Source organism: Oculina patagonica, chromosome 14 (assembly GCF_052425735.1).
Source record: "Oculina patagonica isolate OP01 chromosome 14, crgOcupat, whole genome shotgun sequence".
Classification (NCBI taxonomy): Eukaryota; Metazoa; Cnidaria; class Anthozoa; order Scleractinia; family Oculinidae; genus Oculina; species Oculina patagonica.
In genome coordinates this window covers 20,789,995-20,816,793 of record NC_135771.1, presented here as the reverse complement: position 1 = coordinate 20,816,793, position 26,799 = coordinate 20,789,995, and the positions used below count along the sequence as shown (strand labels likewise).

Genomic DNA, 26,799 nt, shown 5'->3' with positions numbered 1-26,799 from the left:
TTTAAAAAATAAATAAAAGTTTGTTACTTGTGAGGAAAAATATCCTCTTTTCTTTTTTGAAACTTACTTTGTTTTTCCAAAATCAAATGTCACGTTATCACCAATCAGCATAAAAGGTGCCCACTGTCTCACTTCAGAATAGCCGTTACATCTCATCCACTTCATGGCCTCGTGAAGAGATTCACTGGCGCTATCCCCACCAACAAGGTGCTCGTAGAAGCGACTCATGAACTGCTCTGTTGCACTGTCTTCTAGAGCCCACAGTGCCACCAACACTGAGCGTGCACCAGATCCTAAGAATGCCCGAGCAATTCCAACAACTCCCTCGGTTCTAATCTGTCCACGGCCACTGTGACAACAGCTTAGTACTACCAATTTAGCACGCAGTTGAACTTTTGAAATGTCAGACATTGTCAATAAGAAGTCTTCTTCTCGTGGGATCCTGTTAGGAGTACGAAGAGCCGGAGCAAGGGCAATTTCTCCTCTTTCTGCATCACCGTGTGCAGCAAAATGTATCAGACTCACTGAATTTATTACTTGAAGTACTGCTTGCTTTGTTGCTTGCGGTCCAAGAAACGGCTTGACACCAAGCTTTTCTCCTATCATGTTCGCTTCGCTTTCTGCACAAGGCAGTCGTGAAATGCATTTAAGACGTCCCTTGTAACGCACCCTGCCAACATCAGGATTTCCCACTATCAGTGCACCAGTCTGACTGTGATAGTCTGCTGGACTGTCGTGTATGAGCCTGAGAGTCGTCAAAGAAGGAACGACGCGGATCCTGAAAGTCTCTGATAAGCATTTTCCACATTCATCAGGTAACGCGGCAAATGGAATGTTGTATAAAGATCGTTCAGGAACAATGATTATTTCAGGACCTTTTATTAAGTCCGCCACAGGAGCTATGATGAATTTGTGGCAGAGGGAAAGATTCCGTTTGAGGTAATCTTGGTTATCTTTACCATCATTTCTAATTCGTGACGCTTTACGGACATCTTCCTCACAAGGTTTCCGTTCAATATCATTCAAAGATCGGTCTTCGCACTGTTCCCCTGGTAAATTGCCAAAACTTCTGAAGCGTTCGATAGTAAAAAACTCGTCCAAATTCACGAGCAATCCCTCGTGAGCAATCATTTCTTTTCCATTCACCTTTCGAAAATGAACGTCTCTTCGTACCTTAATAATCCACAAATATACAACGTATTCAAAATACGAGAAATATAGGCAAGTACAACTAAGTTCTTTGTCCATGACATCAATGCCAACCCATGATTGAGGATTTGCTGAGATTTGATTCTCCACGGAGTACTGAGCTGACATTAAATCTGCCAGAGCTCTGGCCCGAAGAAGCTCTGAAACGTACAGAGCTTTACTAGGATTTTCAGCGGAACAGAAGTATGTATTGAGTAACCTGTAGGGATTAGCATGTATGTGAGAAAAAGATATCTTAAATTGATCGTTGTCCCGAAGAGAGTCTCGTAAGTCCTCGCATTTCTCAATACTATGAAAGAGATACGACAAAGCTTTCTGAAACTTTCCTGTAAGAAGCATAATCCATCCAAGATTGCAAAGGCATGTAGATTGTTTCTTAACGTCTCCAATCTCTTCGAGTATTGCAAGCGCCCTCTTATAATATTCTTCCGCCTCGACATAATCACCAAGAAGGTTAGAAACATTTCCAAGGTTTCCATAATATGTGGCTTCTCCGTTTCTGTCGCCAATTTCTTTACTGATCGTTAGTGCCTGCTCTAAATATTCTCTGGCTTTCTCGTAGTCACCAATTGATTCAAACACAGTTCCAAGGTCTCCGTAATCAGCGGCTTCTTCTTTTTTGTCACCAATTTCTTTACTGAGAGCAAGTGCTTTCTGAAGATATTTATTAGCCGTGGCATAATTCCCAAGAGAGAGGTACACAGCCCCGAGATTTCCACAATTAATTCTTTCTCCCTTTTCGTCGCCAATTTTTCTTGTGATCGCGACTGCTTTCTCGTAATATTCTTTAGCCTTCAGATACTCGCCAACAGATTGAAACACGTTTCCAAGGTTTGCGTAACAGACGGCTTCTCCTTCTCTGTCGCCAATTTCTGTTTTAAACTCAAGTGCCGCCTCAAGATACTCTTTCGCCTTCTCGTATTCTCCAAGTGATATAAATACGTTTCCAAGGTTTACATAAGAGGAGGCCATTCCATTGCTGTCACCAATTTCTTTATCGATCATAAGTGCTTTCTCATGACATCCTTTTGCCTTATCATATTCGCCAACAAAGTGAAACATCTTTCCAAGGCTTCCGTGACAGTTGGCTTCTCCATTTCTGTCACCAATTTCTTTTCTGATGGCAAGTGCCACCTCAAGATACTCTTTTGCCTTCTCATATTCTCCAAGTGATTTAAGCACCGTTCCAAGATTTACATAAGAGAAGGCCACTTTATTTCTATCACCAATTTCTTTTCTGATGCCAAGTGCTTTCACGTGATATTCTTTCGCAGTCTCATATTCTCCAACGGACTGATACACCATTCCAAGGATTTCATAACAGGAAGCTTCTCCATTTTTGTCACCAATTTCTGTACATATTAGTAGTGCTTTCTCACTGTGTTCTTTTGCTTCTACGTACTTACTCTGACGAAGATATGCTTTCGCTAGACTTCTGCTTACCGCACATTCTTCGAACCTGCCACCGTATTCGCGGAGAATGGGGAGAATTTTTGCAGCATAATTTATTACATTTGTGTAATCATCGATACGCGAGTACGCCAGCAAGATTGTCCAGTATATAGACCGATAAAGCAACTTAATATCCTTTTCTTCTTTTCTGAGTGGTGTGTTGTCGAGGATGAACAAACATTCTTTGCATAACTCGATGGCTTTTGGAACTCGGCCGGTCTTGATAAGGAAAATTGCAACAATGACGCCGATGGAGATGATTTGTATAATTTCATCTATGTTGTTCATGTCAAGGAATTCTGTCAGAATAAGAAAAGAATAAAACTGAAGTTAAAATAGCCGGTTTATGTTTGTATTACATTTACCGGAAAAAGATTGTCTTAGTGATAACATTAATATTTATTGCGTTTCTTTACCATTGCTGGTAACGTGTACTGAATTTAAATGTTTGTAGAATTAGCACTTCGTATCCTAGTTTGTTGCGGGGTAGAACTGAAAGTTTGTTCTCAAAACGTCTTTCAACAAAACGTGTACAGAACTACTGTCTGCTGTAAACAAGAGCATTTTTTCAGTGATTGCAGTTTGTAGGCGAGGAATATTTATTTCTCAGTCATTCTGCAGAAACGTCTTTTACTCCAGCACGGAAAACAATTAGTCATCACGATTTGTAAACCAAGGTATCTCTTTAATGTAATTTCCCTGAAAAGCATATTTCACAAATTCCAATCTAAAATTAGGCTTCCGCTCCGTTTTTATAGACTAACCGACAAGCGCCAACACCAGTGAAGATTTTCCTACTATAGGCAAACCGTTTTTATTAAATTTACGCCAAATGTTCTGGCCTCTCGCGAGTTTTCTTTGAAATCTGGCTTGTTTTACTCTTGTGCAAGTGTAGTTTTCATACATGTAATACTTCTATTTGAGGTAGTTCGGTAATTAAATAAGAAACAAAACTTTTTCCAGCCGCCCCTGATCAAAACATGGGTTATACTGACAACTAACTGTACTTGCAGCTTTATAAACAACACAAAATCGCAGGTAAAATTCAAATAAATCTCCGTCAGCAAAACAGGAATTTTCGTCTCATGCACTTTGTACGTTGCGTTATTCTCATTGGTAATTTAAGTCACGTAACGCAATTTTGGTACCTTCTGCGCATGTCTTAACAATGTAACTATGACTCAGTATGTTATCAACTTTCGAACCTTTCTTCCGTCTTGTTGTTCATCTAGGAAAATAAGATCACTGGACCAACAGGTCCTCTCAGAGAGGTATTAAGATTATATCAGACAACATTATCATTTCGTCTTGAGGACTCTGGAATTTCCTGGTAAAACGACAAGTAAAATTCTTCTTTCAAAAAAATTAAATCGTCAGAAAGTGAAATCAGGACGCCTTTCTCAACCTTAATAGTTGTTCGCCATCAATCATCAGAAAAGAGAACAATTTATTTTGTCTTATTATTGAAGTAAAAATGTCTCATTGAACAGCAAAAAATAAAATATAAACGCTAAATTTCTTCCTCAGGTTAAGTAAATGTTGCTCCTTATCAGTCTTGAAAGAGTCATTCACAGACTAAATGTGCGAGTATAAACAAAAATTATGACCTTTAAATCCTGAGAAATGTATATAGTATGGAAAACTACAACTGACACCAAGATACGCGTTTTCTAAACAGGGGACTTCAAAATCGCGAGGGCGACTTGGACACTTAATTCTTACCTAGCTTTCAACTTCGACTGAAATATTTCTAACACACAACAGTATTATGGAACGAAATCTGAATCGGTTTTGCATCTCTGTTACTCGTCAGAATTTTAGAACATATTTAGCTAAACTCAAGAGTTAATAAGAAAATTAGTCTTGTGCTCACTTTGCAAAATCACCGGTGGGGCAGATTACATTCATGCATCTCTTATTCAGAAAGTGAAATGTTTACCACTGTTTACAAAGAAAAATGTCATTTTATCGTGAAATTATTCCGGCTCAGTCTAATTAACATCGTTATTGATAACCGATTAGATTTTCCGTGGATGTTGTGCGTTCTTCATAGCACCTATATTATAACATTTCATATGAAGGAATTGCGCCAGTTTTCACTCATTACAAAATAAACGCTGTCTGTTAACGGCGCATGTCATTGTACGTTTGTCTATCACCTGGATAGTCTTAAGGGTTCCCGAGTTTGCACAATTGCACTTGAGGTCAAGATTAGTCTTGATCTCATCCCGAAAGGGTAGTTGCGAAATATATAACGCTAAGGTACGTAACAAATTGCTTTCTATTTCATCTTGAAAGCGTTTCAGCCAAAATTATTTCTATCATACATTTTAAAAATACGAGTGGGTTGAAAAATTGGTAAGCCAGAACCTACGGGTCTATAGGCTGGCTACGCCCCTGAAAACTTTATGAAGTCAGGCAGGAAACTTAGAATGCTACAGTTTTAGATAATTCCTTTTATTATAACACTACTGCCTGTCTAAATTACACCAAACTATATGATATGGCGATCTATACTCTTGTGCGTTCCAATAGACAGAATAGATACACAAACTGAACAAGAACGGTTACACGAATTACCAATTCAGTACTGAGAAAATTAATGACAAACTCTCGTGAAACACAACAAAACACCTACCTTTGCAAGGTCCTGCGAGATGCGTATTTCTAATAGTAACAAGCGGTAAATCGGTCCCTGTCTTCTTATAACGGAAATCAACTTCACCAATTACTTTGGATTAAAATTTGGGTTAAATTTTTTGTACAGACCGCTCTATGAGAAGTTCAAATCGAAATGATAAAATCCACATTAGCCTGCGTCGGTTGAATGTGAACTTCCTTCAAAATTAACAATGACGCAAGTAATAGTTAGATTTTCTTACCATGACATCACCTTTCAATTTCGAATGGAGTCTTTTTAATACACTGTGACAATAAAAGTAGCAAATTTAGCAGAGTACACACTAACGACAATTTCCTCTAGTCCATGTCTTAATCTCGTCACTGAGTTTGTGTCATTCAGGCGAGTTTTAGCAGTTTGACGTAGTGCTATTTTTGCATATTACATTATCTGTCATTGCTACACTTAGTCTCACATCTAACTTTCCCCTGTGTTTCAGTTTCTTCGCATTAATTCAAGTCACGACATAGAATCTTATTTAATTTATTGTTTTGCACATATGTGAGATTATTTTAATTTATAAGAGAGTGTAATGGGCCGAGTCCCTAGAGACAGAGAGAACATTTAAATACGCCCTTTAGCTAGCGGCTGTAAAGCCTGGTTTTCAGCGACGCCGGCGCAAGCGCAAGCACAAGCGCAATCATGCAAAAAGGACAAATTTTGATCCTTGTGCTTGTGCTTTCCGCAAGCACAAGCACAAGGATCCAAATGCAATACACTTGTGCTTTTGCTTGAGTCGAAGCCGTTTTCACGGAAAAATTAAGAGCTGTTATCCTTGCGCTTGTGCTTGCGTCGCTAGTATTAAAAAACCAGGTTTAAAGAACGTTGAGTTAACCGGTAATACAAGTACAAGAGTACAAGTTCAAGGACATTTTTCAAGAAACATTCACAGGATTGGCAAATAGAATTGTGGGTAGGGTATTACATTATTACAATAACATTATACTGTCGAGGTTAGGATTTTCGAGAGTTTTTCGAAACGAATAAAGTTTGACTATTCAATATTGTGTATTGTGAACGCGAAGACAAACACAATCCAGTACAGAAATTAAAGTCCACAATTTCCCGTAAAGCAGTGGTGTTGCTACTAATATCTCATCACTTCGAACCGGCACTGTGTTCGAAACATTTATGACACAATTATCAGTTTATGATGATCCTTCCCTTGCGTTGACTCTTGGTACTCTTGGCAGAGGGGCGTAGCCAGCTTTTTGAATAGTTGTAGGCATGGTCAATCGGCCAGTAAGGGCAGTTTTTCTATGCGGGGGGGGGGGGGGGGGGGGGGGTGGGGCGGTGGAGGTCCGCCGAGGAAATTGTTTTTGGATCAGCACTCTCGAAAACGTTTTCTCCTTCACTTTTTGCTCTAGTTGTGTGTAACATTTCATAGGAAGGAACTGCGCCAGTTTTTACTCATTCCAAAATAAACGCTCCTGTTTCTTACGGCGCAGGCCACTGTGCGTTTGTCAGTCATCTGACTAGCTTAGAACGCTCCCATGTTTTCACTTGCTAGATAAGCCTTGATCTCATCACGAAAGGGTAGATGCGAACTATAAAATGTTAAGGAACGTTACAAGTTGCTCACTATTTCATCTTGAAAGCGCTTCAGTCTGAAATTTTTTCTATCATACAATACGAGTGGGTTGAAAATTTGTAAGCCCGGGTCTACGGGCCTATAGGCTGGCTACGGACCTGTAATTGGTCTCAACTTTGGGCAGGAGACCATGATGGGCATATTGGCTTTTGTTGATTGGCAGATATGGTCTCGATGTCAAAAGTGATTGATGTCCACACAGCTATTAGAGTTAGTTTGTTATAATTTTGTCTGTCTAGCTCCGACCCTAAATACTGGGTATTGAGACATAAGCTGTAAGAGATGACACATAAGCCGCAATTTTTCTCCTGTTTTTATCTTTATTTTGGAGCACCTGCTATTATCGTGTTTCTGTTACTACACCTTTCTTACATTTTTTCTGAAATCACTTTTGCTCGAACAGTTTAAATTTAATTCAGGCAAATACAGCGAGTAAAATCAATCGTTAAGTTATAATTATAGCGTTTACAACAAATAGTCTCTCAGTTGAGTCCAATCGGTTTTGTGTTTTTGTTTTCACTTGATGCTGCGCTGGTCAAGTCCCCTAAAAGAGAAAACAAAAAAAATGACATGAGAATTAAATATACATACAAACAAGCAAATTATCCCTCCATTAGAAATTATGCTACCACAAAATCTCTTCGTTATATTAACAAGATCCAATGAATTGTCATAAATATACTGTTACGAATGGTTCGGTTAAGTGAAGCGGTCGTTTACAAAATAACAGAAATCAGGATTCTCGGTAACACAACATCAAGTTCATTTTAATCGACTTTACCATGTCGAACCCTTCACACATAAACAACCTTCTCGAAAGTTCTTGTCACGTGACACAAGCAATAGATCTAAAAATAAATATCCTTGTGGGGAAAATCCATTACCGTAACATGCAAAATGTCACAAGCAATGTCACGCACAGTGTCAAAAGTAACGCAATTTTTTGTAACATATACATATTTCTGGTACAGTGGAACCCTGGATTTCTTGAACCTCTAAATAACTCGTACCGAAAGTCGTTAATTCCCTTGCAATATACCTGTTCGAAAATTACAATGGGGACTTCCCTAAACTTATCTGAACTGCCCGTCGTTAACTCGGCATAGAAAGTTATAACAGTATCACAAAAAGATACTTGAAATTTTTAATTCCATCAATTAAAGTGCTGAATAGAAAATTTAACTCTCGTGAAAAACGTGATACCTGTATTAATAAATTTGTTGTTATATTAAGACTTACAAGCTCTACTATAAGTAGCAACTCTAAACAATAAATAAAAGGTTGTTACTATTAAGGAAAAATATATTCTTTCCTTTTTTGAACTTACATGTACTTTGTTTTCCAAAATCAAATGTCACGTTATCACCAATCAGCATAAAAGGTGCCCACTGTCTCACTTTAGAATAGCCGTTACACCTCATCCACTTCATGGCCTCGTGAAGAGATTCACTGGCGCTATCCCCACCAACAAGGTGCTCGTAGAAACGACTCATGAACTGCTCTGTCGCACTGTCTTCTAGGGCCCACAGTGCCACCAACACTGAGCGTGCACCGGATCCTAAGAATGCTCGAGCAATTCCAACAACTCCCTCGGTTCTAATCTGTCCACGTCCACTGTGACAACAGCTTAGTACTACCAATTTAGCACGTAGTTGAACTTTTGAAATGTCAGACATTGTCAATAAGTAGTCTTCTTCTCGTGGGAACCTGTTAGAAGAACGAATAGCCGGAGCAAGGGCAATTTCTCCTCTTTCTGCATCACCGTGTGCAGCAAAATGTATCAGACTCACTGAATTTATCACTTGAAGTATTGCTTGCTTTGTTGCTGGCGGTCCAAGGAACGGCTTGACACCAAGCTTTTCTCCTACCATGTTCGCTTCGCTTTCTGCACAAGGCAGTCGTGAAATGAATTTGAGACGTCCCTTGTAGCGCACCCTACCAACATCAGGATTTCCCACTATCAGTGCACCAGTCTGACTGTGATAGTCTGCTGGACTGTCCTGAATGAGCTTGAGAGTCGTCAAAGAAGGAACGACGCGGATCCTGTAAGTCTCTGATAAGTACTTTCCACTTTCATCAGGTAACGCGGCAAATGGAATGTTGTATAAAGACCGTTCAGGAACAATGATGATTTCAGTACCCTCTATCAGGTCCACCACTGACGCGATGATCAATTTGTAACACAGAGAAAGATTCCGTTTGAGGGTATCTTGGTTATCTTCACCATCATTTTCAATTCGCGACGGTTCACGGATGTCTTCCTCACAAGGATTTTGTTGAATATCGTTCAAAGATCGGTCTTCGCAATATTCCTCTGGTAAAATGCCAAAACTTCTAAAGCGTTCGTTAGCAAAAAACTGGTCCAAATTTTCGACCAATCCCTTCTGAGCAATCATTTCTTCATCCACATTTCGGAAATACACGACTTTTCTTTCTTTAAGAATCCACAGAAATATATCGTAATCGCTATAACAGAAGTATAGGCAAGTACAACTAAGCTCTTTTTCCATGACACTTTCGATGCCAACCCATGATTGTGGATTAGCTGAGATTTGATTCTCCACGGAGTACTGAGCTGACATTAAATCTGCCAGTGCTCTGGCCCGACGAAGCTCTGAAACGTACAGAGCTTTTTTAGGATTTCCAGCGGTAAAGAAGAATACAGTGAGTACCCGGTAGGGATTAGCATGTTCGTGAGAAAAAGATATCTTAAATTGATCGTTGTCCCGGAGAGAACCTCGCAACTCCTCGCATTTTTGAATACTTGGAAGGAGATAAGACAAAACATCCTAAGTCTTTCCTGCTTGAAGCATAACCAATCCAAGATTGCAAAGAAACGTAAATTGTTTCTTAACGTCTCCAATCTCTTCGCATATTGCAAGCGCCCTCTTATAATATTCTTCCGCCTCGACATATTCACCAACAAATCCAAAAAGAGCTCCAAGATTTCCATAATCTGAGGCTTCTCCGTTTCTGTTGCCAATTTTTTTATTGATCGTAAGTGCCTTCTCTCGATATTCTCTAGCTTTCTCGTTGTCACCAATTGATTGAAACAGAGTTCCAAGGTTTCCGTAAACACTGGCTTCTCCTCCTTTGTCACCAATTTCTTTACTGAGGTTAAGTGCTTTCTGAAGATATTCGTCAGCCTTGGCATATTTACCAAGACAGATGAACAAACTGCCGAGTTCTGTACAAACAGCTACTTCTCCTCTTTTGTCATCAATTTCTCTTCTGATCGTAACTGCTTTTACGTAATATTCTTTAGCCTCGACATACTCCCCAACAGTATGAAACACTTTTCCAAGTTGTCCGTAACAAAAGGCTTCTCCTTCTCTGTCGCCGATTTCTTTTTCCAGGCATAACTAATCGATGATCAATGACATCAATTGGTAATCAATGAGTAATCGATGGGTAATCAGTTGATTAGTCATTGATTATTGGCGATGATCAATGAGTAATCGATGACTAATCGAAGCCCAAAAATTTTGTGGCCTATCGATTACTCATCGATGACATCGATTACTCATTGATGCGATTGATTACCTATTGATGTTATTGATAACTCATCGATGACCCATCGATTATTCATCGACTATTATACTCCGCGCAAAAGACAAATTTCTTGCTTTTTTGTACCATTTGTTTCGTTTATGATTTTTTTTATCTCAGTTAGACGTACTTTTCTTTATAACTGGCGTTCTTGTTGACGAGATTACCCCTTCATAAAAAGTCCAATTATCTTTCGACATGTCGAGACGTGAAGTGCTAATCACAAAAACAGATGATTTGTGCCATTTTTCACTTCACCCAACTCTTTATTCAGTAGCAAAACAACTGAACAGAAACCAACCAGTCTGAAAAAGGGACCTAATTAACAAGTACGCTACCAATCGACTACGCGGTTTTAAGATCTCTTTCGGTTGATCTTCGTCAGCAAAGTAAAACTGCTTTGGCTTAGGGAAACAGCCAGTGTACGCAGTTACATTACGCACCTGAATGAGATGATATCGATGAGTAATAATGAAATGAATGACTAATCAATGCAATCAATGACTAATCGATGTAATCGATGACTAATCGATAACCAAAAATTTTGTGGCCTATCGATTAGTCATCGATTAGTCATTGATCATCGGCAATAATCAATGACTAATCAACTAATTACCCGTCGATTATCTATTGATTACTTATTGATTTCATTGATGTCATTGGTGTCATCGATTAGTTATGCCTGGCTTTTTTGATCGCAAGTGCTACCTCAAGATACTCTTTCGCCTTCTCATATTCTCCAAGTGATGTAAGGACGGTTCCAAGGTTTCCGTAAGAGGAGGCTTCTGCTTTTTTGTCACCAATTTCTTTTTCAATCGTAAGTGCTTTCTCGTAATATTCTTTCGCCTTCTCGTATTCACCAAAAGAATGAAACACAGTTCCAAGGTTACGATAACAACAGGCTTCTCCGTTTCTGTCCCCAGTTTCCTTTTTAATCGCAAGTGCTTTTTCGTGATATTCCTTCGCCTTGTCATATTCGCCAACACATCCAAACACCGCTCCAAGGTTTCCGTAACAGGAGGCTTCTCCATTTCTGTCACCAATTTCTTTTCTGATGGCAAGTGCTTTCATGTGATGTTTTTTCGCCTTCTCATATTCTCCAACTTACTGATACACCGTCCCAAGGATGCCGTAACAGGAAGCTTCTTCATTTTTGTCACCAATTTCTGTACTGATTAGTAGTGCTTTCTCACTGTGTTCTTTTGCTTATACGTATTTACTCTGACTAAGATACGAATCCGCTAGTATTCGGGTTAAGGAACATTCGAATTCTGCGAACCTGTCACCGCCGCATTCCGGGAGAATGTGAAGAATTTTTGTAGCGTATTTTATTATATTTGGGTGATCATCGATAAGCCAATACGCCCGTAACACTGCAAAGTATATCTCCCTGTAAAGCATTTTGCACTTCTTCTCTTCTGTTATGAGTGGTGTGTTGTCGAGGATGAACAAACATTCTTTGCATAACTCGATTGCTTTTGGAACTCGACAGGTGTTGATTACGAAATTGGCAACAATGCCGCCGATGGAGATGGTTTGTATAATTTCATCCATGTTTTCATGTGAAGCTATTCTGTCAGAAAAAAGAAGAATGAAAATAATATAACCCTCGGACGTACAAGCAAATTCATACCACCACTATCGTACAAGGGAGAGGGGAATGGATGGAACCCCTCCCCGGAATTTTCATTCTTTTTCAGCGAAATTATTTTGCATTGTTTAGATAGCCCGTCGCTTACTGAAATGAAATCTGAGTTTGTTTTTTGTCTCTGGTATTCGTCAGAATTTTAGAACATATTTGACTTAACTCAAGAGTTAAATATTAATTAGAAAATTAGTCTTGTGCTCCCTTTGGAAAACCACAGGCAGGGCATATTACATTCATCCGACCTCCTACTTGCAGAAAGTGAAATTTTTACAAAGCAAAATGTCGTTTATCGTGAAATTATACGCAGTCTAAAGAGCATCGTTATTGATTACCGATTGATTTCTTGTTCTTATTTATTTAGATAAAGTAAATAATAACACACAACTATAAGATGTTTCAAATTCATTCAAGAGTACTATGAACCCTTCGGCTTAGGTGTAAATAAAATTACGTTTGTACTCACCACTTCCCTTGTGCCGTGTGGAAAGAATACAAAAGTAACAGCGGTAGTTAACAACAGGAACTTTGTCTGCAAGATAACCAATCGATAACCAAATAATCGAACCGGTTTATTATGACATCTTTGGCCCACGTTTTTACCAATTTTACTGAAACGAGGTCTAAATTCGTCATATATATATGAAACACGACTGCCTGTTTTACCAATACCGAGAGAAAATGAGACTCTCAATAGAACATAATAAGACACCTACCTTTGCGAGGTCCGGCAAGAAATGTATTTCTAATAGTTACAAACAATAGATCGGTTCCTGTCTTCTAATAACGGGAATCAACTTCGCCAATTACTTTGGATCAAAACTTGGGTTAATTTTACGGTACGTACCGCTCTGTGAGAAGTCCAAATTAAAATGATAAAATTCACATTAGCCTGTATCTTTTAAATAAAAAAAATATGAACTTCGAAATTAACAATGACGCAAGTTGAATTATTAAATTTTCCAACCATGACATCACCTTTCAATTTCGACTGGAGTCTTTTCAATACACTGTGACAATAAAAATATCAAATTAAAGGAAGTAAATATGTAGGCTATTTGACATCTTCAGCACAGTGACTACACACTTATACGGCAATTTCCTCGAGTCCATATCTTTAATCGGGTCACTCAGTTTGTGTCATTCAGGCGAGTTTGAGCAGTTTGACGTAGTGCTATTTTTGCATTTTATATTATCTGTCATTGCTACACTTTGTTTCACATATCTCACTTTCCCGTGTTTCAGTTTCTTCGCATTAATTCAAGTCACGACACAGAATTTTGTTTTTGACACAATATTTTATCAGTTTATGACAATCCTTCCCTCGTGTTTCCAAGGTCCTTCACTGCGGAAGGCAAAAACAACAAAAGATGACGTTCTCTTTGAAAGTGTACTTTTCTGACCACGTGACTGACTCTTGGTACTTTTGCCAGAGGGGCGTAGCCAGCTTTTTGAATAGTTGTAGGCATGGTCAATCGGCCAGTAAGGGCCACTTTTCGAGGGGGGTTTGGAGCGGTGAAAATTTGCCGAGAAATTTGTTTTTGGATCAGCACTCTCGAAAACGTTTTCTACGTCACTTTCTGCTCTAGCTATGTGTATTTTACAGCACCTTAATTATAACACTTCATAGGTAGGAACTGCGCCAGTTATTAATCATTCCAAACTAAACGCTCTTGTTTCTTATGACGCCGGCCACTGTGCGTTTGTCAGTCACCTGGAGCTAGTTTAAAAATGCTCCCATTGTTTGACTTGCTAGATAAGCCTTGATCATGAAAGGGAAGTTGCGAAATATATAATGTTAAGTAATGGATTTCTTTTTCATCATATCTGAAAAGGGTTTCAGCCTGAATTTTTACCATACAAAACGAGTGAGTTGAAAAATTTGTAAGTTCAGGCCTACGGGCCTATAGACTGGCTATGAACCTGTAATTGGTCTCAACTTTAGGCACGAGCCGATGACGGGCATATTTGCTTTTGTTGATCGGTGGATATCGATTCGATGTCAAAAGTTTGTTATTATTTTCGTCTGTCTACCTCCGACCCTAAATACTGGGTATTGAGACATAAGCTGCAAGAGATGACACATCATCCACACTATTTTTCTCTTGATTTTGCCTTTATTTTGGAGCAACTCATTCTCATTGTGTTTCTTTTACAGTATATTTAACAAAACCTTAAAGTAGGTAGTATCGCCGTTATTAAACACTTAGCAGTCCTTGGACTAAATTACGTGTATTATAACAATCTTAAACAAATGCTCCTTCTTACATTTGTCCTGATGTCACTTTTCCTTGAATAGTTTTAATTTAATTCATGCAAATACAGCGAACAACATGAATCGATAAATTATCTACATCTACATTTAATAAGGTCGGTAAAAATCTTAAGATATCACACCAACCGTTAAAAACTAAAATGAATGTTAAAAATGTTAAAAACTTAATAAAACTAATACAATAAAATATATATTAAAAACTATTAACTAACTTAGATTTAAAACTATTTACAGACGTTATATTTACAATATCATCTGGCAGGGAGTTCCATTCACAGATTGTTCTTGGAAAAATGAAAACTTAAAAACGTCTTTCTTTGATCTTGGAACTAAAAATTTAAAATCGTGGCTCCCACGGGTTCGTCTTTCATTATTTCGTTTCAGATGGGCTGTTAGTGAGAAATTGGTCAGGTTGACAACAAGTTGTCTCTCAGCCAGTAGGGTTTTGTACTTGATGCTGCGCTGGTCAAGTCACCTAAAAGAGAAAACAAAAAATGACACCAGAAATACATAAACATACATACAAACAAATTATCCCTCCGAATGCAATTTCAACCCGATTTCTCGAACTTCTTTTTGTTTCTCAATTCAACTTAACTCAACTTTATTTCCCTTGAAGGTTCGAGGATTCGGGATTCTACTGTATCTCAACCACTGAGGAGACCTTAAGACGGAAAACAAAATAAGGATTTAAAAGGACTTGCGATATACCTTTGGAAAATTACAATGGGGATTTCCCAAAACTTATTCAATTTAACTTCCTGTCGATGACTCAGCATAGAAAATAATCCCTTAATTCCATGTATCAAACGTACTGAACAGAAAATTTAACTCACGTGAAAATAAATCCGTTGATATATTTGGACTTACACTAAATAATAACTCTAAAAACAGGTTGTTACTTGTTAGGAAAACTTACTTTGATTTTCCAAAATCAAATGTAACGTTATCACCAATCAGCATAAAAGGTGCCCACTGTCTCACTTCAGAATAGCCGTTACATCTCATCCACTTCATGGCCTCGTGAAGAGATTCACTGGCGCTTTTCCCACCAACAAGGTGCTCGTAGAAACGACTCATGAACTGCTCTGTCGCACTGTCTTCTAGAGCCCACAGTGCAACTAACACTGAGCGTGCACCAGATCCTAAACATGCTCGAGCGATTCCAACAACTCCCTCGGCTCTAATCTGTCCACGTCCACTGTGACAACAGCTTAGTACTACCAGTTTAGCACGCAGTTGAACTTTTGAAATGTCAGACATTGTCAACAAGTAGTCCTCTTCTCGTGGGATCCTGTTAGGAGTACGAAGAGCCGGAGCGAGGGCAATGTCTCCTCTTTCTGCATCACCGTGTGCAGCGAAATGTATCAGACTCACTGAGTTTATCACTTGAAGTACTGCTTGCTTAGTTGCCTGCTTACCTAGCAAAGGCTTGACACCAAGCTTTTCTCCTACCATGTTTGCTTCGCTTTCTGCACAAGGCAGTGGTGAAATGCATTTTAGACGACCCTTGTAGCGCACCATACCAACATCAGGATTTCCCACTATTAGTGCACCAGTCTGACTGTGATAGTCTGCTGGGCTGTCCTGAATGAGCTTGAGAGTCGTCAAAGAAGGAACAACGCGAATCCTGAAAGTCTCTGATAAGTATTTTCCACATTCATCAGGTAACGCGGCAAATGGAATGTTGTATAAAGACCGTTCAGGAACAATGATGATTTCAGGACCCTCTATCAGGTCCACCACTGACGCGATGATCAATTTGTAACACAGAGAAAGATTCCGTTTGAGGCTATCTTGGTTATCTTTACCATCATTTTCAGCTTGCGATGTTTTACGGATATCTTCTTCACGAGGCTTCCGTTGAATATCGTTCAAAGATCGGTCTTCGCAATGTTCGTCTGCTAAAATCTCAAAACTTCTGAAACATTCTTTAGTAAAGAACTCGTCCAAATTTTCCACCACTCCTTCGTGAAGCATCATTTCTTCTCTATCCACAATTTTTAATTGCACGACTTTTCTTGCCTTAAGTATCCACAACAATATGCCTTGATCAAGATAAGAGAGGTATAGGCAAGTACAACTAAGTTCTTTGTCCATGGCACTTTCAATGCCAACCCATGATAGAGGATCAGCTGAGATTTGATTCTCCAGGGAGTACTGAGCTGACATTAAATCTGCCAGAGCTCTTGCTCGACGAAGCTCTGAAACGTACAGAGCTTTGTTAGCATTTCCAGCAGAACAAAAGAATACAGTGAGTACCCGGTAGAGATCAGCATGTTTGTGAGAAAAAGATATCTTAAATTGATCGTTGTCCCGTAGATAGCCTCGCAAGTCCTCGCATTTCTGAATACTTGGAAGGAGATACGACAAACCTTCTTGAATCTTTCCTGCTTCAAGCATAACCAATCCAAGTTTGCCAAGCAATGTAAATTGTTTCGAAACGTCTCCAATCTCTTCGCTAATTACAAGGGCCCTCTTATAATATTCTTCCGCCTCTACATATTCACCAAGTTTTTGTAAAAGAGCTCCGAGATTTCCATAAACTGAGGCTTCGACGTCTCGGTCGCCAATTTCTTTACTGATCATAAGTGCCTTCTCTAGATATTCTCTAGCTTTCTTGTAGTCACCAATTGATCGAAACACATTTCCAAGGTTTCCATAAACAGTGGCTTCTCCTTTTTTGTCACCAATTTCTTTACTGAGCGCAAGTGCTTTCTGAAGATATTCGTTAGCCTTGGCATATTTACCAAGAGAGATGAACATAGTCCCGAGGTTTCCACAAACAACTCCTTCTCCTTTTCGGTCGTCAATTTCTCTTCTGATTGCAACTGCTTTCTCGTGATATTCTTCAGCCTTGGCATACTCACCAACAGATTGAAACACGTTTCCAAGGTTTCCGTAACAGAAGGCTTCTCCTTCTCTGTCGCAAATTTCTTTTTTGATCGCAAGAGCTAACTGAAGATACTCTTTCGCCCTCTCATATTCACCAAGTGATTTATGTACGGTTCCAAGGTTTCCGTAAGAGGAGGCTTCTTTTTGTCTGTCACCAATTTCTATAGCGATCAAAAGTGCTTTCTCGTGATATTTTTTCGCCTTCACATATTCACCAAAAAACTGAGACAAAGTTCCAAGGTGACTATAACACCAGGCTTCTCCGTTTCTGTCCCCAGTTTCCTTTTTAATCGTAAGTGCTTTCTCGTGAAATTCTTTCGCCTTCCGATATTCTCCAACAGATTGAAACACAGTTCCAAGGTTTCCATATTCAGTAGCTTCACCATCTCTGTCACCAATTTCTTTATTCATCGCAAGAGCTCTCTCGTGATATTCTTTCGCCTGACCATATTCGCCAACAAATTGAAACACCGTTCCCATTTTTCCATAACAAGAGGCTTCTCCATTTCTGTCACCAATTTCTTTTCTGATGGCAAGTGCTTTCATGTGATATTCTTCGGCCTTCTCATATTCACCAACTGACTGATATACCGTCCCAAGGTTTTCGCAACAGAAAGCTTCTCCATTTTTGTCACCAATTTCTGTACTGATTAGTAGTGCTTTCTCACTGTGTTCTTTGGCTTCTACGTACTTACTCTGTATAAGATACGATTTCGCTAGTAGTTTGCTCAACGTACATTCTTCGAACCTGTCACCGTATGCGCGGAGAATAGAGAGAATTTGTGTAGCGTATTTTATTACATTTGTGCAATCATCCATATTCAGGTACGCCAGTAACATTGTACAATATATGTCCTTGTAAAGCAATTTAAATATCATCTCTTCTCTTATTAGTGGTGTGTTGTCGAGGATGAACAAACATTCTTTGCATAACTCGATGGCTTTTGGAACTCGGCAGGTGTTGATAAGGAAAATGGCAACAATAAGGCCGATATAGATGGTTTGTATAATTTCAACTATGTTGTTCATGTCAAGCAATTCTGTCAGATTAAAAAGAAAAAAATTAAAGTTAAAATAGTCCGTTTATGTTTGTATTATATTTACTGAAAAAAAAAATCATCTTGAAGATAACTGATTAATATTTATTGTGCTTTTTTATTGTGATTTTACTTAACCCTTGAAACAAAAACTGTTAGTTAGTGTGTCATAATGCTTACTATTAAATTAGTATTAGTGCGTGGTACACAAAAGACAAAGAGTAAAAAACAAAAGAATTACTTATTGTAGCGCAATAATAAGAACTAAGTACAAAAAAACAAAGACAAAATGGTTTAAAAATGTCATTTTGTGAAGTTTACAAACACAAACGTTTTGGGCATAGCCCTTCTTCAGTGTGAAACCGTTGCAACCATAATAAGAACTAATACGAAGTAGTAGCGTGTACTATCCCACTGGCTATTTTACGGGTTAAGTAAAACCACTCTGTTGTGGAGCTTAATAGTTGTTTTTAGAATTTAGTTGTTTTAATTCTCTGTCGGTTATTTGTTATTCTGTTGCTTCCGTTCAAGTCTTTTGTTGTAAGGGCCTTATTGCCCACACCAATGTTTTAAGTTGTTTATCTTAGTTTATTAAGGGCGCTTATCGCTAAGCTCTAGTCTTTCCCAGTAGTCATGTTTGGGTTAGTGCCTCGAAGCTTTGGTTATTTTTTAATTCAAATTTAAAGCCCAAGGTTGTTCAAGGTCTACCTCACACTAAGAGTTTCTAAGTTTAGGTTCTGTTGGTTATTTTGTCAAGTGTTTGTATTTGAGGGTTCCGTTCCCACGGTAGAAGAACTTGAAATCATCTACTGATCTTGATTTGGGACCTCCGTAAAGGTTCCTGTTTTGGTTTAGTTTTTGAGCGTCTTGATTTATCATTGGCCGTTTACTCTTTATTTTGGTTTTTCATGTAGGTTTGTTTGTATTTGTTTTCTTAAGTCGGTCCTGGGGATGTCTCAAGTTTTCCAAGGTCAGAGAGTTTTTGAACCCAAACATGTCTACGTTTTAGCTATATTAGAAGGGCTGCTAGTTCACTAGATTTAGAAGAAGAGTTGTGCAATAGAAGAAGTCATTAAAAGTACAGAAGTTGCTTAGAAGATCTTCCCAGAGTCTTGGTTACCTCTCGCAGAGCTTTTTCCTCCAAAGCAGTCTCACAACTCTACTATTACCACCAAAGTGTACTGAATTTAAATGATCGTACTGTAATGGCAATTCGTAGCCTATTTAATTTAAAACAAACTAGAGACTATTTAAAAGTTTGTTCTCAAAACTACTCTCGACAAAACGTTTGCAGAGTTATTTGCTTTGTAAACAGGTAAATTTTATAAACATTTCTTTGACAAAGCAGTTTTTAAGTGCGCTTCTCTGACGGGCGAGGAATTCATTTTCTCAGCCGTTATCCTGCACGAGCGTCTTCTGCTCAAACAAGGAAAACAATAAGCCATCGCGATTTTTTAACCAATACCGTTTTTATTAGATAAAGCGCCCTGGGCGCTTATTAAATTTTTGGACCTTGAGAGTGGTCCAAATTCTTATTCGAGGCTGGGCGCTTATTAACTTTTCCTACCTTCAGAGTGGGCCCTTACTCGAGAAATAAAATATAAATACGGTATTTATGTTATTTACAGCATGATAATATGGTATATCCTGAGACATAATGTAACGTGAGAAACATAATTCACAAAAAGGCGAAAACATGATTTGTTATTTTCTAGACATAAATCTGAAATTGGATGATGGTCACCTTTCGCACTGTTTATATTCAGTCAAGAGAGGTTATTCAGTAAGTCAAACCAAAGACAAACCGACTACGTTTACTTTCAAGTTTTGATTGAAATCTGACCAGTTGTTTGTGGCAAGTATGTTTTTATATACATGTAAAATTCCTGTTTTTAAAAAGTAAATTAGAAACACATTTTTTTCCAACCACCCCTGATCAAAACGTGTGTTATAAAACTTACTGTGCTTGCCGCTTTATAAAAATACAAAATCGTAAATACATTGAAATAAATCTCTGTTAGCAAAACAGGAATTTTCGTCTCACATTGGAAGTTGCGGTCAGTTATTGGTAATTTAAGTCACGAAACACAATTTCGGTATCATCTGCACATGTGTTCTTAATAATGTAACATTGACTCTGTAAACTCTCAATTTTCGAAACTTTTTCCCGTCTTGTGTTGTTGATACAGGAAAATAAGATCACTACTGAAACCAAGAGGTCCTCTCGGAGAAGTATTAGTTTATAACATAAAACATTATCTTTTCATCTTAAGGACAGTGGTAATTCATGGTGATCGACAAGTAGGATACAGGATAATGCGATTATTCTACCTTCAAAAAATGAAATCGTTAGAAAGTGAAATCATGACTGTCATGTTCTCAGCCGTAATAAGTGTTCGTCATTAATCATGAGAAAGGCGCGTCTTTTATATTGTCCTATTTAAATAAAACTGTCTCTTGAACAGCAACAAATAAAATACCCGTTGGTACATGTATTGGACACTGTATTTCGACTGGAATCTTTCTAACATATACAACAACATTGAAGAACGAAATTGGAGCTGGTTTTGACTCTCTGTTAATCAGCGAAGTTTTAGAAAATATTTGGCTCAACTCAAGAGTTTATAAGAAAATTAGTCTTTGTTCCCTTTGCAAAATGACTGTTATGCGCATATTAGATTCATCCGATCTTTTTCCTCCAGAAAATAAAATTTGTACAAAGCAAAATGTCATTTTAGCGTGAAATTATTCGCAGACTAGTCTAAAATCGTTATTGATTACCGATTACATTTAAAAAAAGTAAATAACTGAAGTGGAGATTGAGGGGGAGAAGTGCTATAAGATGTTTCAGATTTATTCAAGAGTAGTATGAACCATTGCTTAGGTGCAAATCAAATAAATTTTGTACTCACCACTTCCCTTGTGCCGTGTGGAAAGAATACAAAAGTAACAGCGGCAGTTAACAACAGGAACTTTGTCTGCAAGATAACCAAAAAATGGCACCGGTTTATTTATGGCATCTTTGGCCCACGTTTGAACCAATTTTACTGAAACGAGAAGTCTAAATTCCTCATTTATACTTTATGGGATCAGGCAAGCAATGGAGAATTCTTTAAAATAAATCCACCGAGGCAGTTTCAGAAACTTCCTTTACAAATATTGTAGTACTATTGCCTGTTTAACTAAACCCAGTCTCTGTAGGGTCTAAATTATACCAAACCATATGATATAGCGAGCTTTACTCTTGTGCGCTTTAGTAGACAGAATTAATACACAAACTGAACAGGAACGATTATGCAAATTACCACCAATACTGAGAGAAAATTAGTGACAGACTCTCAGTGGAACATAATAAAACACCTACCTTTGCAAGGTCCTGCGAGAAACGTTTTTCTAATAGTAAGAAACGCTAAATCGGTTCCTGTTTTCTTGTGACGGAAATAAACTTCGCCAATTACTTTAGATCAAAACTTGGGTCAAACTTTCTGTACGTACCGCTCTATGAGAAGTCCAAATCAAAATGACCAAATCAACATTAGCCTGCGTCTTTTAAATTAAAAAAATGTGAACTCCCTTCAAAACTAACAATGACACAAGTGATTATTAAATTTCCAACTATGACATCACCTTTCAATTTCGACTGGAGTCTTTTCAATACAATGTGACAATAAAAGTACCAAATTTAAGGGAAGTAAAGATGTAGGCTATTTGACATCTTCAGCACAGTGACTACACACTTACGGCAATTTCCTGGAGTCCATATCTTAATCTCATCACTGAGTTTGTGTCATTCAAGCGAGTTTGAACAGTTTGACGTAGTGCTATTTTTGCATATTATATTATCTGTCATTGCTACACTTAGTCTCACATATCTCACTTTCCCCTGTGTTTCAGTTTTCTGTGCATTAATTCAAGTCACGACGCAGAATATTGTTTATGACACAATATTTTATCAGTTTATGATAATCCTTCCCTCGCGTTTCCAAGATCCTTCACCGCGGAAGGCGGAAACAACAAAAGATGACGCACATTCCCTTTGGAGGTTTTTCTGTCCAAGTGACTGGCTCTTGGCACTTTTGGCAGAGGGGCGTAGCCAGCTTTTTGAATAGTTGTAGGCATGGTCAATCGGCCAGTAAGGGCCGCTTTTCGAGTGGGGCTTGGCGCGATGGAGGTCCGCCGAGGAAGTTTGTTTTTGGATCAAGACTCTCGAAAATGCCTTGTCCTTCACTTTCTGCTGTAGTTATGTGTATTTTACAGCACCTAAATTATGATATTTCATAGGTAGGAACTGCGCCAGTTTTTACACATTCCAAAATAAACGCTTTTGTTCCTTACGGCGCAGGCCACTCTGCGTTTGTCAGTCACCTGACTAGTTTACAATGCCTTGATCACGAAAGGGTAGTTGGGAAATATATAACGTTAAGGAATGTTACAAATTGCTTTCTATTTCATCATATCTGAAAAGGGTTTCAGCCTGATTTTTTTCTATCATACAAACGAGTGGGTTGAAATATTTGTAAGCCCGGGCCTACGGGCCTATAGGCTGGCTACGAACCTGCAATTGGTCTCAACTTTTGCGCGGAGCCGATGTTCCTTTATGTCGAACACAATAAAGAAGAGGTTGAACGTTTACATCGTGTCTATCGAATTCGATCATAATCTTGAGCAAACAATTATCGTCAAAACTCTCGTACTCGTTCCCAGTAAAACCGAGAAAGGGGGATACCCCCTATTCCCCCCCCTCTGACGTGTTTTTTTTTAAATAGCTTCACAAGCGTGCGTTTTCTCAGAATCGTCGACCTAGAAAAAGCAATGTAGACTCATCTGCGCATGCGTTTAGTTCCAGGAAGAACAATACCAGAAGGAAAGCATGGCGCTTTCTGAGACAACCTTTGTGGTCTTCATAACTCATTATTAAGTGCGAGTGTATCGCGTAGACTCATCTGCGCATGCGTTTAGTGCAAAGTATTTAGTTTCAGATACCACAAGGACAGCATATATACCTTTGTGGTCTTCACAAGAGAGGTAACTAATTATTAATCGTGAGTGTATCGCGTAGACTCATCTGCGCATGCGTTTAGTGCAAAGTATTTAGTTCCAGATACAACAAGGACAGTATGGCACTTTGTGAACCATATATATATCTATAGGATGGTGGTCTTGCTAAGTTTGTAAACGTTCATTCCCAGGGTGCGCGGCCACGAGGGCTTCACACACGTCTCCTCTGTAAAAAAACAGGTTTTTTAATCCAGTTATTAAAATGTGAAACTAGAAACTGCGTGTGCTATCTTCAGGGGTCTGGGTACGAATGGGAGTGTGACCGAGGCGGACTGGGAGCGAGTTAGGGCGTGGTCGGGTGGGTCTGGGACCGAGTCTGATGACGTAGGAGGCGACACTGCGTGAGTTGTCTTGAAGGGGACTGGGGACGACACTGTGGCCGAGGACGGCCTGGGACCGAGTTTGAGGGGTCCTGGGACCCAGTGTGATGACGTCACTGCCCTTAGGTTACGTGATACCCTTCTCTATCCTGAGTGGCTCATGCGCACAAATGCTGCTCTGTGATTGGCTACCGCCTTACGTAAGCGGTCCTTACTAGGGCATGCAGCTAGGGCTTTCCACAAGTTGCTCGGCAACTTTTTGGCAACTTTTCATGTTTCGAGCAACTTTTTCCACTTCGAGCAACTTTTTTCCTCTCGAGCAGCTTGTTGAATTTTGAGCAATTTTCAGACCGAAGATCTCCGAAGATTATCCGAGTGTTGTTCAAAGGCCATACGAACGTTTCCGAAGATTTACGATGTTTGCCGAAAATTGTCGAGGAACATCTGAAGACCTTCGGCTCATTCTGCATTAAAATATTACAAACCTCGTCAGCAAACATGACGTCATTGATATCTTCACGATTTTTAACGAATAAAGAAACTTAACAAATTTTCCCCTTGATATGTTATTTAGATACTTCTTATGCAGTAAAATTGCATCAAACTGCTTAGAAGTATTACCCTCCTAGGAAAAATTAGCATATATTTAGAGAATTTTGTCTTGATTAGGAGTAGCGTTTTGGATTTTTTGGAGCAACTTTGGGGCAACTTTTATTAACAGAAGCAACTTTTTTGGATTTTTGAAGCAACTTTTGAGCAACTTTTTGAGAAATTACGGGCAACTTTTTGGGAAATCTCGAGCAACTTGTGGAAAGCCCTACATGCAGCTGCATGTTGGCTTTTGTTGATTGGCAGATATCGACTCGATGTCAAAAGTGATTGATGTCTACACAGCTGTTAGAGTGAGTTTGTTATAATTTTTTTCTTTCTAGCTCCGACCCTAAATACTGGGTATTGAGACATAAGCTGCAAGAGATGACACAATTTTTCTCTTGTTTTTGCCTTTATTTTGGAGCACCTCATTATTATCGTGTTTCTTTTACTACATATTTAACAGAACTTTTAAAAAATGCTCCTACTTACATTTCTCTTGATATCATTAATTTTTTGCTCGAGCAAAGTCAATCGTCAAGTTATAATTATAACGTTTACAACAATTAGTCTCTCAATTGAGTCAAATAGGTTTTGTGTTTTAGTTTTCACTTGATGCTGTGCTGGTCAAGTCCCCTAAAAGAGAAAACAAAAAAATGACATGAGAATTAAATATACATACAAACAAGCAAATTATCCCTCCATTAGAAATTATGCTACCACAAAATCTCTTCGTTATATTAACAAGATCCAATGAATTGTCATAAATATACTGTTACGAATGGTTCGGTTAAGTGAAGCGGTCGTTTACAAAATAACAGAAATCAGGATTCTCGGTAACACAACATCAAGTTCATTTTAATCGACTTTACCATGTCGAACCCTTCACACAAAAACAACCTTCTCGAAAGTTTTTGTCACGTGACACAAGTAATAGATCTTAAAATAAATATCCTTGTCGGGAAAATCCATTACCGTAACATGCAAAATGTCACAAGCAATGTCACGCACAGTGTCAAAAGTAACGCAATTTTTTGTAACATATACATATTTCTGGTACAGTGGAACCCTGGATTTCTTGAACCTCCAAATAACTCGTACCGAAAGTCGTTAATTCCTTTCGCTCAGTCGAACGAATGTAATTTCAACCCGATTTCTCGAACTAGTGTTCGTTTCTTAACTCAACTCAACTTTTTTTTTACCTTGAAGGTTCGAGGAATCGGGATTGTACTGAATCTCAACCGCTAAGGAAACCTAAAGAAGGAACGATAGAAAAAGGATTTAAAAAGACCTGCAATATACCTGTTCGAAAATTACATTGGGGACTTCCCTAAACTTATTTAATTTAACTGCCCGTCGTTAACTCGGCATAGAAAGTTATAACAGTATCACAAAAAGATACTTGAAATTTTTAATTTCATCAATTAAAGTGCTAAATAGAAAATTTATCCTTCATGAAAAACGTGAAACCTGTGTTAATAAATCTGTTGTTATATTAAGACTTACAAGCTCTACTATAAGTAGCAACTCTTAACAATAAATAAAAGGTTGTTACTATTAAGGAAAAATATATTCTTTCCTCCCCCGTCTGTCGCACTGTCTTCTAGGGCCCACAGTGCCACCAACACTGAGCGTGCACCAGATCCTAAGAATGCTCGAGCAATTCCGACAACTCCCTCAGCTCTAATCTGTCCACGTCCGCTGTGACAACAGCTTAGTACTACCAGTTTAGCACGCAGTTGAACTTTTGAAATATCAGACATTGTCAATAAGTAGTCTTCTTCTCGTGGGATCCTGTTATGAGTACGAAGAGCCGGAGCAAGGGCAATTTCTCCTCTTTCTGCATCACCGTGTGCAGCAAAATGTATCAGACTCACTGAATTTATCACCTGAAGTACTGCTTGCTTAGTTGCTTGCTGCCCAAGGAACGGCTTGACACCAAGCTTTTCTCCTACCATGTTTGCTTCGCTTTCTGCACAAGGCAGTCGTGAAATGAATTTGAGACGTCCCTTGTAACGCACCTTACCAACATCAGGATTTCCCACTATCAGTGCACCAGTCTGACTGTGATAGTCTGCTGGGCTGTCCTGAATGAGCTTGAGAGTCGTCAAAGAAGGAACGACGCGGATCCTGAAAGTCTCTGATAAGTATTTTCCACTTTCATCAGTTAACGCAGCTAATGGAATGTTGTATAAAGACCGTTCAGGAACAATAATGATTTCAGGACCCTCTATTAAGTCCGCCGCAGGAGCGATGATCAATTTGTGACAAAGAGAAAGATTCCGTTTGAGGGTATCTTTACCGTCATTTCCAACTCGCGACGGTTCACGGATGTCTTCTTCACAAGGTTTTCGTTCAATATCGTTCAAAGATCGGTCTTCGCAATGTTCCTCTGGAAGAATGCCGAAACTTCTGAAGCGTTCGTTTGTAAAAAACTCGTCCATATTTTCGATCAATCCCTCCTGAACAATCATTTCTTTTCCATTCACACTTTTGA

At 38.7% G+C, this 26,799-nt stretch overlaps 3 protein-coding genes across 8 annotated transcripts in view; all 3 read right to left on the bottom strand.

The window, feature by feature from the left end:
* Positions 1-7,177: 7,177 nt before the first annotated feature.
* LOC144638809 (uncharacterized) overlaps positions 7,178-26,799 on the bottom strand; it is an 83,764-nt gene continuing 64,142 nt past the window's right edge. For 2 of the 6 annotated variants that reach the window (XM_078498074.1, XM_078498072.1), the window contains 3 exons: positions 21,246-21,311; positions 15,321-18,336; positions 7,178-7,476 (listed from right to left, as the gene is read on the bottom strand). In XM_078498074.1, the coding sequence (XP_078354200.1) occupies positions 7,449-7,476; positions 15,321-18,325 (3,033 nt within the window). In that variant the 5' untranslated portion in view covers positions 18,326-18,336; positions 21,246-21,311 and the 3' untranslated portion in view covers positions 7,178-7,448. Of the gene's footprint in view, positions 7,477-14,807; positions 14,877-15,320; positions 18,337-21,245; positions 21,575-21,697; positions 21,857-26,799 lie in introns of those variants that run through there. The other 4 variants (XM_078498071.1, XM_078498073.1, XM_078498070.1 and 1 more) reach the window with 4 other exon arrangements.
* LOC144639022 (uncharacterized) lies at positions 11,154-11,683 on the bottom strand. Its single transcript, XM_078498286.1, has one exon. It carries the CDS (start codon positions 11,550-11,552, stop codon positions 11,154-11,156), a length of 399 nt encoding a protein of 132 aa, XP_078354412.1. The 5' UTR covers positions 11,553-11,683.
* LOC144638821 (tetratricopeptide repeat protein 28-like) overlaps positions 24,830-26,799 on the bottom strand; it is a 52,043-nt gene continuing 50,073 nt past the window's right edge. The window contains exon 2 of the mRNA XM_078498098.1: positions 24,830-24,938. Coding sequence (XP_078354224.1) covers positions 24,911-24,938 — 28 coding nt within the window. The 3' untranslated portion in view covers positions 24,830-24,910. The remainder of the gene's footprint in view (positions 24,939-26,799) is intronic.

Excerpts from the sequence above, each read along its gene's own strand:
- LOC144639022 (XM_078498286.1), bottom strand. The coding sequence starts at position 11,552 with ATGAAAGCACTTGCCATCAGAAAAGAAATTGGTGACAGAAATGGAGAA.